Raw genomic sequence first — 15,885 nt, 5'->3', positions numbered from 1 at the left:
ACACTTATCTGCATATTCCCCAGTGTTATGTACTACACCTAAAAGACTGCTATCATGACAAACACACCACAAATTCAACATGCTAATTCCTTGACTTGTCATTTTAAGGCCCTCGCACAACAAGCAGACAGTCAGCTGCTGTTAACATTTTCTGACCATTATTGGCAGTCTACAGACAATAAGAGAGAAAGCTATATGCGTGTTGTTGTTTGGACAAGTGAATCTGAGATTGCAAGCAAGACCATGAGCTAACACTGATGCAAAGCAAAGCAATGTGCAGAACGTATGCTCACTGGGTCAACTGGCTGTTGGCTTAAGTCTTTTTTTTTGTGGAACTGCACAAAGTGAGAGTCAAAAATTCAGTGTTCTCAAATTTGACAACTGATCACAACTCTAAATTGTCATTCATAAATCAAATTAAAGTAAATCAGGGTACCCCATAAGGTCTATGCTATCACGTGTCTGGTCTTGGCCTCAATGATGGCATCTTTCTGCGAGGCTTCAAGGCTACAATTTCAACCTTTTCTTCAGATGGTAAACAGAAAGGTCAGGCAGCTAAGAAAGGATTGGGAGGTGCATTTGGATTCCAGTCTGGACAAAATCCTGTCCCTACTCGTGCACAGAACCACCTTTGTGTGAGTCCTTTACCACTCTCCATCATGCTGTCAACTGGCGCTTGTATTGGGAAAGACTGACGAAACAGGTCTATCGAGAACATATGTCCCCACTAACCCTAGAGAGCTTCGCCAGAGCGCAGACAGCCACTTTACAAAGCGTTGTTGTTGGTTGCTTGTTCTATGAGTGTGTAGTGACATACAGACGGGTGGCTGGACACGATACAGATCCGCTGTGTGCAGTTCAGCTAGGGTTGCAGTTGTCACAAAACCAAAGATTTGACTTCGAAAGCTTCACTACTAAGTTTAACATGTGAAACTCAATACTATAATGATACCATTACAACAAAGTACGCTACCACAATTAAACTGGACAGCTTTGAAGCAACATTTGCAAAATGGTCAGTTCCAAAAGTGAATTAGTTCTACATGTTGCACCTGGGATTTGCTGTTAAACGTTGCTACTGAATGTTTTTATCAATTTCACTGCCTGCTACAGTCAACATACATATGCACATCAATAGGAACATTTTGTTACGTTGCAGAAACTCCAACTGGCTTTCAGTGTTTTCTGTAGTCATTCACAGCTTGCCTCTGAGATAATATGCCTCAACAGGCGTGATCACACCTCCCAAGGAGGGCTCGTTGGCAGCCGAGATGTTGGCATTTCTAGAATGCAATTACTAGACGCATACAGAGGGGTTGAGGCCAGTCTATATTTTCACCCACACTTGGTAAACGGAGCATACAAGACTTGAGGCTGACTCAAAAAAAAAAAAAAAAAAAAAAAAAAAAAATGCCTGAACTGAACATTCCTCATTATTAATTAACCCCCCTCCCTTACTCCTCTCAGCTGGGGAGGTTACCTGCTAGACTTGAAAGTGAATACCTCTCTGCCACTATCACAATGATCTGTAAACTGGGGCAAACCCTCCCAACCATACTAGAATAGCCCCATCACATATGTGAAGGGGCATTCCTCAATGCTGTGTCAAAAAGGACAAGGGAGGGTCAGAAATGGCAAGCACAAATCAAATAAATAAAGCTAAAACAGCTCAGTTGAAACTGTACTGAGGGATTAGCATTGAAGTATAAATAAGAAATATCTAATATTGTAACAAGCATCTTTCTGGCATCAAATGTTTGTGTCCAAGAGATCCATGGTTGAGTTTTAATTTTTGGCAGCCTGACTGTGGTTTTTCTGAGGGACAGGTGGTAAGGCAATGGGATGGCACAGCCAGCCACCTCCTCCCACCTCTTGCCAAGACAACAAGGCCCCTAAGAGTCCCCTTTCCTTTGCCATTGCTTCCTTTCCCCCTCTTGCCTACGCCCACCTCTAGGCCATGACTGTGCGGGTGTGGTGGGTTCTCCTGCCAGCAGGGGCACCTTACTGCCAAGAATGAAAAGCAAGAAAATGACACTGTGCTGGGCTAGGATGGAGGGAGGGAAACGGAGGAATTACTTCTCTAATGAACAAAGGAATTCTGAGTCAGCACACACACACACACACACACACACACACACACACACACACACACACACACACACACACACACACACACACACACACACACACACACACACACGATGAGCTCTATATATCAGGAGACGCTGTGACGGAACCCCTGAAGTAGCTGCTATTATGCAACCCTTCTGGGCTAAAAGTGACTGTAACGTAAATCATCCTTCCCTGCCGCCAGCCTGACCTCCATACTGCAGAGAAAGCACTTTCAAAATTCACTCGTGGAGTATTATGCTGAAGGCCCCATCTGTGCAGGCTTTACTAGCGGACGTGAGATTAAAGGCAGTTAAAGCATCACTTTCGAAAGCCATCTCTGCAGTCAACATCCGATCAAAGATAAGAGATGTAAGTAAGGGGCTGGGTAGTGCTGGGTAGTGTGGGTCAAGCTGTAGAGGACTGCCTAGGTCGTGGCCCTGATCCCTCTGGGCCAAACAGAACTGCCACAAAGGTCATGTGTCGTTGAGGATCATGTCAGTGAGTAAATTCAGGACTCAGAAAGGAACACTTGACAGCTTGACTGCCTGAAGGGAGACTCCCAGACTCTCCTCTGCTGTGGTCAAAGGCCTTTGCTGTTCATGCATATCTTTTTACATGTACAGACCAGATACAGTAGCTCAGCTTTTTTCACTGGCTTTAATTCTAAACTTTTAAAGACATTCCCACTTGGTATGATCTAGGGCTGCTCCCTCTTAGTCGATTAGTCGACTAATCGGTCGTTTTGGTCTTAGTCAACTTAGATTTCTTTAGTCCATTAGTCATGTTTTATGCTTTTTTCATGCTGAATGACTTATTTCCAAGAAATGTACGAGCAGATCTCTGGTAAACACAAGAATTAAAGTGGTGCTTTTGCATGACTATTTGCAGAGAAACTCAGATTTACAGATCTGTCGATTAAATCAACTAATTGATACAATTGAATGAGTGTTAGTTGACTAATAATTTCTTCAATCGAGCACAGCCCTAGTATGATCCTCTGCAGAGCTACCCTTAGCCTCAGTTGGTGTCTCTCATTTATTACTATTACATGACCATTACACGTATATTAAAAGACTGAACATGCAGGACAAGTTGTATTAAACAACTGTATTTTACATTAATAATAATAATAATTTCTTTCACCAAATGCAAACGGAAGCACAAAAGCATACGCTGCCATATATCCTGGCAGTTTTCTGATTCTAAAACACTATATTTGCTTTCATCAAAAGAAAATAGGCTTTATAAAGACATCCCATGCAGGGCGGCAGCCTAATACTGTGAAAGTGCGTAGCTCTGTACTATATACACACACACACCATCTGTTAGGCTGAAAAGAAGTCCCTGCCCTCTTAACGGCAGTCTACAAAACAGACAGTACTCAACAAATGTTTAACACAGCTTACAACTACTGCCTGCCAACGTTACTGTCAAGTGTTTGGAAAAAAAATGAATTTGGTCTGGTAGAGGTGGAATGCTAAATTGATTTGATTCTTGCCAATAGCTGCCGAAGTGTTGGCTTAAAATCACTCGGAGATACACTATCTGCCGGCTGACTGGCAGATTTGTACCTCGATTTGGCGTCCCCGAGGCTTGCCACATTCCTCCAGGGGGATTGGATTACGTTCTGTACAGGGAGACGGGCCCGAAGCATTATGGGTGTTTTGGTCTTACAACATGGGTCTGACAGAACCGAAGCTAAAACTAAACAGAGGAAAAAGTCAAGAAATATGTTGTTGGAGGCTGACTGGAATACATGACAGAGAGACAGAAAATAGTTGATCCAGTGAAAAAAATAAAAAGAAAAAGAAAATCAGCCTCGTAGGGTCTCAAAGTTTTGACAGAAAAAAAACTGTCGACTAGTAACTGTCGAGCCCCGGTAGAAAAGCTGTCAAAGACATTGTAGTCTTTAGTCTTCTTGAGACAGTGTGTCATGGACATACCCATACTTGTGTTCACAGCGGTAACACCAGTAAGCTTGTGTGTCACTTCTCAACCTTGCCAGTTTCTGTGGGGGCTGGGCCACTATTAAAGGCTTGCATGATATGCCAAAAAACATTACAGCTCGTTAGTTGTCATGTCCGGGGTGTGTGTGTGTGTGTGTGTGTGTGTGTGTGTGTGTGTGTGTGTGTGTGTGTGTGTGTGTGTAAATGAGAGGAATGGGAGGCTCCTACTGCTTCATTGAGTTTGACACATTCTTTAGAGTCATCACCACACATATGAAACTACACGGATGCATGTATGAACATGCACAACAATGAACTAGTGCATCACTCAACCACTGTCTACTGAGAAACAGGAATTCTCTGCATGCAATCAATGAAGCAAAATGCAACCGCTCATAAGTGGCAGGCCCACTTGACAGCAAAAAGATACAATAGGAGTCCATGAGCCCTCCCTCTCCTCCTAATGGTCCGATTGGGAGCTGGACGGCATTAACGCTCAAATGATTGATCATTGTAAGTTAAGGCTCTCCGGTGCGGTTTAGACAGGCACAAAATCAATCAGAGCCTTGGGCCACACTAACCTCTCCACAATATGGCTAACAGAGGCACACTGTGAGCTCAGACTGATGAGATATCAGTTTGCACTATCATCGCGCTCCCCTTGGCCTGGCAACTGTGGAGGCCAACTCCGACTTGGCTTTACTTGCAGGGGATTGTGACTGTCTGTGACCAACCTCGTGTTGGCAAACTACAGTCTATCGGGGACAACCCTCTATTGACAATTAAATCTGACTTTCACCAAGATAACTTTAACTTGCAAACACTAGCAGACCGTTCCCAGAGAAAATGTATTGCTCAGGGCCTATTACCAGGAATGAAATGTCACCTGGTGGTCCTTTTGGAGTTGACCCTTAGGGCCTGTTTCAACAGACAGAAAAGGCACACACACACACACACACACACACACACACACACACACACACACACACACACACACACACACACACACACACACACACACACACACACACACACACACACACACACACACACACACACACACACACACACACAAGTGTGTTTTGAGTGAGTGGGCCCAGGCAATGGGCTGGTCCGGTCCGTCCGGTCCCTGTCCTGTCCTGTCCTGTCCTGTCCTGTCCTGTCCTGTCCTCTCCTCTCCTCTCCTCTGTGACTGAGAGGCCTGCCATCATCAGCTCTGGGGCAAATTTAACCCCTGCTTGCCTGGTTTTCTCATGACACATTTTGAGAGATCCATAAGCTAAGGTTTTAGCCAACTCAAAAAAGGCTTGATTGTAAATTCATGCAACATTCACATACGGAAAAATAAATAATAAAAAAAAATCATAATCCAGACTTGCAAGTACAATTTTTTAAATGAGGTCCTGATTGACTAAAATTCTGGAAATAAATATATGGATGAGAAACATGTTAGCCAACACCAGTAAGTAGTGTTTCCTCTAGTAACACAAATGCCCAAACAACATCCTGTCAAGTCAATTACAGAACAAGCTGATATCCAATGAAATATAATTTTTTTTTCCTATGGTAGACAAGCAGACACCAACCCAATTCACCACCACGTGGAATAAAAGGGTTCATTTTCAGCCAGGTGGTCTATAATTAACGTGTGTGAATGAGTGTAAATAAACCTTGGGGCCTCGACTAACCTCCAGCTGTATTTGTATAGCTGGAGTTTCTCTCTCGTCCACACACTGGGTACTTTAGCTAGTTAGTTAACAACACCTGAAAGAAAGGAAAAATACACCCGGGCTGTCTTTTAACAGAGCAGGATCAACAGTGAGTGAACAACAGAAAAACAACGTGGCATATAATACGCTTATTTACCCAAATGTAATTAAGGGCTTTCCTCAATTAAGCTAATTTGCTTAATGGAGCTGAGAACTAAAAACGGTTAAAAAAGGCTCCACCCAGAACCTGAGAATAGCCTGTGCTTTGCACAGTTGAGAGTGAGAATACATTTCTTTTCTTAAATGCCCTAATAATACTAAATCACATCATACAAGACAGCCAGTGGTTAAAGGTCTCTTATTCTTGGCCCCACGGTTACTCAGGGCTTTAATTAAGTATTCCATTAACACTTCATTAAAAGTATTGATTGGTCTGATAATTAAAAAGGAACAGTGCATACAACACGATCTCTCTCCATGTCTGATAATAAGATAAATTTCTCGAGCCGCAGCTGAAATGATGAAGTGGTAAATAAAAAGGTGAGGAAGTGGAGTTAACCCTCCGCTGCCTTCTTTCATAGTGCCGCAAACAACCGGCAAGCTGGTACACACGACATTAACTATAATTCCCACACATACTTCACTTCAAAAAGGTCTCCTGCTTTATAGTGAAAAGCTGCCAGCGCTGAAAATGCCCTGAAATATGTCATCCTGCATTTCACGGCCTGAAGCCCGTCGCTGGCCAGAAACCACCGGGCACATCGTCTGACTGCACAGCGCTGATGCCATGTTGGCTGATGCCGTTCTCTGCGCCTGTGCTTCAGTGATCGGTCAAACCGAACCCCCGCCAAAATAAAGCTGCAGTGGACCGAAGCGCTACAACTTGAATATAACTGTTCTGCTCAAACACCCTAAAAAAAATAAAAAGAAAACAATTGAGAGTAATGATTAGACAACATTGGGCTGAAATGAGAAAATTAGGCCTCACTGGCGGTCATTCCCCAAAAAGACACAGTAAGGTCATCATAACAAACTCCCTCATAGCTAAGGTTTGACTTTACTTGTCCACCCATAGTGCCCGATAAAATGTTCAGGTTGTATATTGCCTGCGTTTCTTGTGTGCTCCCACACACACATGCCCACATACTGAAAATGAAAGAAATCTGCATATTCATCAGGTTGCATTTGCATCCGATTCAGAGTGTGTGTGTGTGTGTGTGTGTGTGTGTGTGTGTGTGTGTGTGTGTGTAGTACCCACCTGCCTACATGATAGCAGAGAAGAGGCAATCTCGACTCGACCGTTGCCAGGAGATATTGCACACCCCTATGCGATTCCCCCCTATACATGCACTGAGTCGATGATCTCACACAAGAGTTACAACATCCCTCCCGCTGCGGTGACTTTTCTCTGCTTACTAATCTACCATTTACAGGCAGCCCGCATATGGCTTTACTCATTTTACCCATATTTAAATACAAACCATCGCCTGGCACAACACAGGAGTGTGTCTATGTTTGCATATGTCACACAGCAGCCTGCAGGGGCTTGTCCCAACCCACGAAGACAAGTCTCCCATTTTGCATACAGGTATGTTTGCACTACAAGGAACCTCCTCCTCCTTCTAATAGAGTAGTAAGTCTAGTATAGCAGGAAAACGGACGCCCAAACTGAGGAAGTTTTGTCCTTGATGTAAAAAAATTGCTGTTGTACTCTACGGCACAAAAACATTATTCAGTTCCGCTAAAAAAGTTTTACATTTAGCATGCGGTTTGAAGTGTGTGTGCATACCTGTGGGCTGCGGTTAAATAAATGTTCAGGCAATTCAAAATGTAAACAGACTGCAATTCTTTTGTTAATGGTGAAGCTATGGATGTACTTTAAGGATTGGTTCATTACAACGATGCATTGATTTTAAATGATGCATCAATCTGCTAAAGAATGAATCAATGTGGCTTCAGCACCATACATTTACTCTCTCGTTGGGTCAACTTCATCCTGGGTGTCAATACATCACCATAGTTATTATTAAAAATGACAGACAAGCACTGCAGATGAACAAAACTACCGAAAGATGCCTAAAGTTAGAGATCCCCAGCCTTTCCTGTCCCTGAAAGGAATGGGACAGGTCAACTTTGCAAAGCTAATGAAAAGCTCCTGCTAAAAATCTATGCATGTTTATCTGTAAAGGTGGCACAGTATTTCCACTGGCTAACTTCTGATGCTGGAGCAGTAGTAGTCTGCCTTCATAACCACTTGGTCATCCACAGCACCCCCTCAGCCGCATTCATTGGCTTTCACTCCCCAACCTGCTCCCTCCCCCTCTACTAAGGTGAAATTGGTACTGTCACGACTACTATTAGTGGTACTATTACCAAGGGAAAAGTTCAGCTGAAATGTTCAGTGCTTTGTAAATGCCAACTAACTTTTTAAACACATTTATTCCCCTTGCCAACGACGTTTTCAATATAATTCTGCTGTCTTTTTCCGATTCACCATGCAAAATAATGAATCAAATTATGCACAAATAAATAAATCACAAATCGCTCCTGACCCAAATCATCATCCACTGAGTTGGTAATTGAATTGAGTCTCTGTTAAGCCAATGATTCACAGCCCTTGACAAAGCATTTGCTCTCAGTTTTAGCTTTTAACAGCATTTGGCAACAATCCTGTGACAGATGGTTTTCTATATTTGAATTTTGAAGAAAACCCACTTCCTAAATGAACAAAAAGTGACCCATGATGTAGCTCATGGGCATTCATTTATACATGAGTGTGTATACTCAACCCTCAAAATCCCATTTCTTGGGACTTGAGGTGATTTACTACTCTACTGGCCTCTAATGTAACCCAGCAACCCAGTTGCTCCCAGTTCACTGGGATGTAGTTACACGTGTTGTAGACACTGTATTGATTGATTTGGGACTGTGCTGTGACTGGCTCCAGAGAGGCATCTAATGACACACGAATCCTGTCCTTGTTCCAAAACGCTTTTGTTAGCCACTGTAGCTGACAAAAGGACCATGTGTTGGTGTCTGCCAGCCGTAAAATGGGAAATGCGAAAAGTTTGTTTATACAAAGGCCGAGTTTGACCACATACGATAGCGCAACTTTATGATCCATGTCCGATGGATGCCACTGTGGGTACAGGCAATCAGGAGCGGTAATTTTCAATTTGGTCCTCTGATTGAAGAGAAAAATGTGGCACATGTAAGGTACCTATGACACAATAGTACAAAGCTGAATTAAAACTCCATCCCTTGACACAGAAGCTACAGAACTGCTGATGAACTAACTGTACTGGTCCAAACGTATCAACAGTGTGAGTTTAAAGGCTGGCAAAAATCCCTGAACCGTACTCATAGGCTTAGCAACAACCTAAAAATGCCAAGGTAGGTAAACAGTTTTTCTCCACATATTGCTTTATCAAGACCCAACATCCATTTGTTCACACGAATTAGCAAGAGCAGCAGCTAATGCATGGAGTCAGATTACAACCTCTGAGCAGAGCCGCCTTTATCCCCCCAATATGGAGCTTAATCTGTCCAAATCCGCCGCTTTGCTGTGCCCTAAATCCACAACAGAGCCTAATTCCTCTTTAATCTAATGAGCGGTAAAGGTGCACTTACTCAGGTTCAGAATACCACGGACTGTGTATCTCAGCATCACATCACAACAGAGGTAGTTCAGGTCTTCCCTACAGTGCCATGCCATGACGCAATACATTATTGTCAAAAATCTCCGAAAGAGTCTCTTGCATCACAGCAGTCTAGGCAAGCAGATCCTGTACACGACTCGATCGCTTGTTGGTTTATCTTAACGTAACTTACAGTTTCTGCTGTAGGCGACATTTCCAGGTCGAGCTGGTTGAGTGGTCTGCTGTCAAAAGATGCTGAGGAAGCATCTTCACATGCAAAGGAGACATGACAGCAGTCCCCGAAGACTTATTACACTAACTTGTTGTTTTTTTATTCAGAAAATAACACCCACAGAGCAACACAACCAACCTAAATCTTGCACGCTCATTGTTCATGGCAAGGTTGCAGCCTGGAAAGAAAACACTGGAAATAAATTGAGGCCAGGAGCTGAAAGCTAGACCAAACAGCACACTATGCTGCACAATTAATAATGATGGTGCGTTCTTTTTGTCTTGTAATCGCGACTAGTAGCTTGAGTGTGACGTCACATTCATGTTGAAAAACGAATAACTGCGGGTTGTTGCGTTCTTTTTGTCACACAATACTACGAGTCGGAGAAAAGATGGATTTTTGTAACATTTAGGATTCTATTCACCCAGTTATTAACATATTACACAAATATATTTCACAGTTTGATACATGAAAATTACGTTTTGATTAACGTTAATGTTAGGCTACTGCTCTGCTTTCTGCTCAAGACTCGGCTTAAAGCCGTTGTTGTCATATAGCAACCGAGCGTCTCTAGCCAATTTCAGCTGCACAAGCTACAAAATAAGTAATTAGGCAGTTTTTAACTCGTAATAAGACTGTAGTAACATGCCTATAGGTAGCAGTATACAGTGCTATGTGTACGACTTCTTCATTTGGTTACAACAAAGACAAAAGTGCTTAAAATTGTAGAAAACCACAATGTTTACTACGTGTGATGCACGATGTAGCCATCTTTGAAAGTGAACTCGTGGTCCTCTGAGTTCAGACGACTTGACGAGTCGTATATACGACCTCGGGGGCGTTCTTTTTGCAACTTCCGGTTCGTAACTCCGCAAAACGACTCGTAAATTGACTTCGGTGGACAAAAAGAACGCACCATAATTGTGATCATGATTTTTCTTCCTGCAAATAAATTTTACTTGATTGGGTATGGTATTGACAGTTTGCTAATTAAGGACTCTGGTGCAGCAGATCTGTTCCCAGGTCAACTGTCTGACCAATCACAGGCTCTAATTAACCACTCTGCCTCTTAAACAGGCTTTCACCTGCATGGATAGACCGCTAAATCCATTTAGCTGCTGCTGTGGAAGCATAATAATATTTATTAGCAGTATTCATATTTTTGAGTGCAGCAATCTATGATTACTTGTATTATCAATTAATCTGGAGATTGATCATTGTTATATAAGTAATAATTAAGGAGATCCGTTTATAACATTTTCAGAAAATGCCCGTCACAATTTCCTAAAGCCCAATCAGACATCTTTAAATTGCTTCTTTTGTCCAATCATCAAATCTGTTGCAAATACATTTTCTGTCGTTTCAGCTCTAGTATTACGTTCTGCTCAAATAAAACAATTCTGTTCCCAAAGATGGATTAATAACTGGAATATTTATTTATAATATTACCCTCATTATTTTTTGGCTTGATTGTGCCTTTTTTTCCCTTTCACAGTTTCTAGAAGAAAGTAAACGCTAAAGCATCTACCATTAATGAATGAGCTTATGATTCTTAGACAACTCTCTAGAGAGGAGATCAATTCAAATCCATTAGAGGAAAAGAAACTTAATAGAGCTGCGCTTCAATGATCAGTAGCTTTGTGTCCTCACAATAAACACTTTTTTTGAGCAGCCAGGCACATTATTTGCAACCACCCAAGAATATTGGCAAGCCAGCTGCATAAAGAGACAGTCTGATGTCATCTAGTGTCACTGTGCTTTGTCTCCGTCCCACAGAGCAGCACACGCACATCATGTTTCACTCTTTATTAAAACGGATGGTCTTGCAAAAGTATAAAATTATGTGGAAAAAAACATAAGGATGTAGTTACTGACAATTTGAGTCACCCAGGATTAGTAACACCAATGAACATCTGACTTCTCAAAAACATGGCAGGCTATTTCTACGGAAACTTTAACTTTACAAATTACCAACAGAGCAGGATTCAAATCACAGCTGCAGCAGTTATTATAAATCACTTAACTTTATATACTTTATAATCTAAATCTTATTGCAAATAAAGCTAATGATTATGTTTTTGCATGCTAATGAAAAAAACATCACAGCGAATGACAACACCCCAAGGGAAATTCGTGACAAATGGTCATTTCATAACTCTGTATTTACACTGCATTTGTAAGAAACACTGTGATTGCACACATGCCAGATTATGAACAAGAAGCAAAATCATATGCAGGTGATCACATGTAAGGCAAGGATCAAGTATGTGGCATTACTTAATGTTCTGTTCTATAAATGACTCGGCTATCCAGCTGGGATCAGTGGCTGGCATTGCGCCGCTGTCACCACCACCACCTCTCCAGCCCACGCATGTCTGAGCATGGGGGCCTCTCCTCAAAAGTCAAATGTCAGATGTTATCCATCCCCACTCACAGAGAAGGACCCACCATCGGGGGCTCGGAGGCCCTGCTTCTTAGCTGGTGACGGAAAAACACCATTACTGAGCTCCTTTTGCTTTGGAGCGTGGTGGTTGTCATGATTGCACCATGACGACCATATTACTAACTCTTTATTTATTTATTTATTTTATATCTAACTGAGGGTAGTTCTTGTACAAACTATCATTCAGTATACAACTGTAGAGCAATATTTTGTTTCCACATTCAATAGCAGGAATAGTTTATTGGCAATAATGATATATTCAAAAGACTGTAGTAGCTGCAACTGATGTTGATTTGAGATACAACTTCAATGAATGATGCACAATAATTGCTCATTTGAGTTTAAGAAATTGCTTGATTTGTATTTTTTAAGCAAAAGTGCAGAGAATTCACTGGTTCCAGGTTGCCTTATGTGAATATTTTCATTTTCATCCAAATTCTATATGATGATAAGGTAAACGTCTTTGGGTTTTAGACTGTTGGCTGGACACAACAAGCAACTTCAGTATGTAAATTTGGGTTGTGGAAAATTCAGATTTTTTTTCCTCATTTTCTTTTAGTATTTTCTGACATTTCATGGACCAGAGACTAATCGACAGGTTTATTAATCACGAAAATAGCCGATAGTTGATGCCGTTTGGCTAATAACTAGTAACAAAATCACGACCAAATAATCAGGATTGTGACTTGAGTCACAACATAATTACTTACTCAAATTTTGCTTAAGGTAAACTTAAAAACAGCTGCAACACTCAACCAGCGAGCAGGAACTATACACAACAGCAATACCAAACAACTCACTCACGTAGAAAAGTGACAGAGCTCATTCAATGGGATAGTTAAATGCTGAAAGTGGCTCATATATTTCCGTTTCTTTCTGTCTGGCACAAAATGTACATGATTATCATTATGCAACTTCACCTGCCTCAGCTGATTAAACTCTTATGAGTAATTACTATGCGGCACCATTGGCTTTCAGGAGCATTATGGAAATGCATTTTGAAAACCGGTGGATGCAAAGCACTTACGATAAGTTGGACTGACACCTTGTAGCAGGGCAAACTCGGCACCTGAAAATGACTTCACACCTATAGCCTGCAGTTATTTTGGAGAGGTGCTTTGTACACAGCCAGCGTCTGTGTTGTCATAATACTGATGCATTACCAAAACATTGACTTCACCAAACTTGAATGAATAATGAGTTCAATTATTTTGCTGATCTTGACATCAGGTTCAAGAGTGAGCCCTAGTAGAAGCTGGGCTCTCAGATTCCCTGAAATTCTCTCTAATGACTAATCAATACATTTTAACATGATTAAGCCCATAGCAAAGCTTCACTAACGCAGAGCAGTACGATGCAATGGGATGGCATCCCCACAGCGTGACAAAGGCCAAAAGTAGCCTATAGCTTCAGATCTGTATTTAAACGAGACCGGCCATGTCTCCCTGTGATAATGTTAAATCTCTTTCAAACCCATACTTGACATATCTATTTTTCATTGCCCTTCAAGTTGGTGGAGACTGTAGGGGGATGATCTCTTGAAATATTCATCACAAAAGCACCCAAGACATGCTGTGTGACTCTCTTTTAACACCGAACCCCATTTTCTGAGCAAAATGTAGCCAGAAAACAACTGGTTAGCTCTTGACTTGGTACATGAAAGACTTTGTTAAACTTGTTTTCTTCTTCCACGTTTCAAATGGCACAAGCTAAGCCTGAGAAAGCAATCAAGCAGATTTGCGATAGAGCTTGGCGAGCTTGAGCTCGGGCTTGCCTTTAATATAGTCAATGATTCTAGTCATGGTCTTTTGAACACTGCAGCATTGCCTTTCCTCCTCTCACAACAAAATCTTAATGTTTAATGGTCACTGATCATTCACTGATCTAATCATTTCAACCGGTTGAACCCTTGCAACTGAGATAAGATAGACGTTATTAATCCCACACTGGGGAAATTCCTGAATAAAATTACTCAACGGTTCCCTCCTGTGATTGCGCACAATGTGATCGCTGCACATGCCCGGTGTGATGTGCTGGAGCTGGAAAGGATAATGGTTGTGCTAGTGCTGGATCACAACCAACCAGCACAAATAAACACATTCTGTCATCTCACTTCTGAGGAAAGGCTTTGGGTTTGTCTTCCAACATGGGACATTTCACTTAGAATACCACAAAGGGCTCATATTCTAACAGAAACTGTCTATAACGCTGCAATCTAAGTGAAGTGCTGCCGTTGAGTCAACATTAAAAGTCAAAAATGAAACTGGGTAGGCTACATTGCTCCTATTCCCTGTTCAAACCGGGGTAGGTCGACTTGATATGATCTTTATGGCATTCTTATGGTAGACTGCAAAGGTGGAATGTCAGACCTGTAAACACAAGGCAGGAAGAACCACCCCATATGGCATGAACACTAAAAGGCACACGATGAACACACTCAAATGAGAGATTACAAAACATACACATCAAGCAGTATTATGCAATGGTAAAAAAAAAAAAAAAGGAAAAAGAAAAGAAGCCTTGGTAAAACTATGCTTGGTGATGCATGCAAAATGAGGGAAAACCGCCCTTGGGTTGAATGCACTGCTTGTACAATATCTGCATGCATAGCCTACTGTAAAGCTGTGCACTGTGTATCCTGCTATATGATTAAACTGATCATGCATCTCGCACACTGCTGGCTGTTGTGAAAACGATGCATATACATGCAAGCGGCTATATCACGCCTCACAGGCACAATGTGATACATTTCTAGAAATATTCTTGCCCCGGTCTACAAACTGGAGTTACCCTCACTTCCTAGTTTACTGTTGCTGTCATAGCTCGGCTAACACCCTTCTTCCTCCATAGCAAGCAAACAATTTGCGTCTACATTTGCTGCTGCTGCTACGAAAGAGAATTCTTCAAAGTGTGCTGCTGCTGCTGGTCACAGAGAGAGCTGTGGTAGCGTCTCGCTCAGCGTGGCATGAAAAATTACACTTACATTTCACCACTCTGTCCGTCGTAGATAACTTCGGTTCATCATTCGGCTTGTTTTCGGACATTTCCAGTGTGATATAATATTGAGATATAGCAGAAATGAGACTAAAAACGGTCCCTACGTTGCTCTTGCCGAACAACTCTTGAGTCTATCCGAGAAAAGAGACCGCAGTGATCTCACTCGGTCCTATCAGCGGCCAAAAATACTTGCAACGGGGTTACAATTTCACTGCTGGTGCTGTAGGAGCTGCTCTGTCTGATTTACTGTTACTCTGTATCAAGTTGTCTGAGCGCAGTGTGCAGTCAAACATGCTAACCCACAGGGCCCGCCCCCAACTCACAGCGACTCTTTCTATAGGTGGAGAGCGGCAGGCTGCCACTCTGCCTGTACATTCACTTTTATCAAAGGGCTGTTTCTGTGTCAATGTGGCCTGGTATGAATAGTTTTTTTTTACCTAATATTTGTTAACAAAAGCAGATAATATATTACATTGAACACATACACACACACACACACACACACACACACACAAAATCATCTATCTATTGAAAATGTATTTGGACTGTATTTGAATGAATTGTGGAAATATATTCTCAATATGGAAGCCTATTCCCACCAAAAAAAGAAGAAGAAATGGATAAAAAGTTTCCAATAAAAATTATTATGAGAAAGTAAGTCACTCATTATGACATTAAGAAGTCAAACATTTTTTAAGTAAAAGATTATGAGATGAAGAGTCAAATTTAGATAGAAGTCAAAATCATTAGATACAAAGTCAAAATTATCAGACAGTAAATTAAACATTATGAATTTGTCAGTCAAAAT

At 41.6% G+C, this 15,885-nt stretch overlaps 1 protein-coding gene across 2 annotated transcripts in view; it reads right to left on the bottom strand.

The window, feature by feature from the left end:
- LOC114545488 (serine/threonine-protein phosphatase 2B catalytic subunit alpha isoform) overlaps nt 1-15,355 on the bottom strand; it is a 64,591-nt gene extending 49,236 nt beyond the window's left edge. For both annotated transcript variants that reach the window (XM_028563774.1, XM_028563776.1), the window contains exon 1: nt 15,064-15,355. In XM_028563774.1, the coding sequence (XP_028419575.1) occupies nt 15,064-15,124 (61 nt within the window). In that variant the 5' untranslated portion in view covers nt 15,125-15,355. The remainder of the gene's footprint in view (nt 1-15,063) is intronic.
- Between the last annotated feature and the right edge of the window lie 530 nt (nt 15,356-15,885).

This window comes from Perca flavescens, chromosome 19 (genome assembly GCF_004354835.1).
Source record: "Perca flavescens isolate YP-PL-M2 chromosome 19, PFLA_1.0, whole genome shotgun sequence".
In the NCBI taxonomy this organism is placed as follows: Eukaryota; Metazoa; Chordata; class Actinopteri; order Perciformes; family Percidae; genus Perca; species Perca flavescens.
This window is presented reverse-complemented; position numbering and strand designations above follow the sequence as displayed.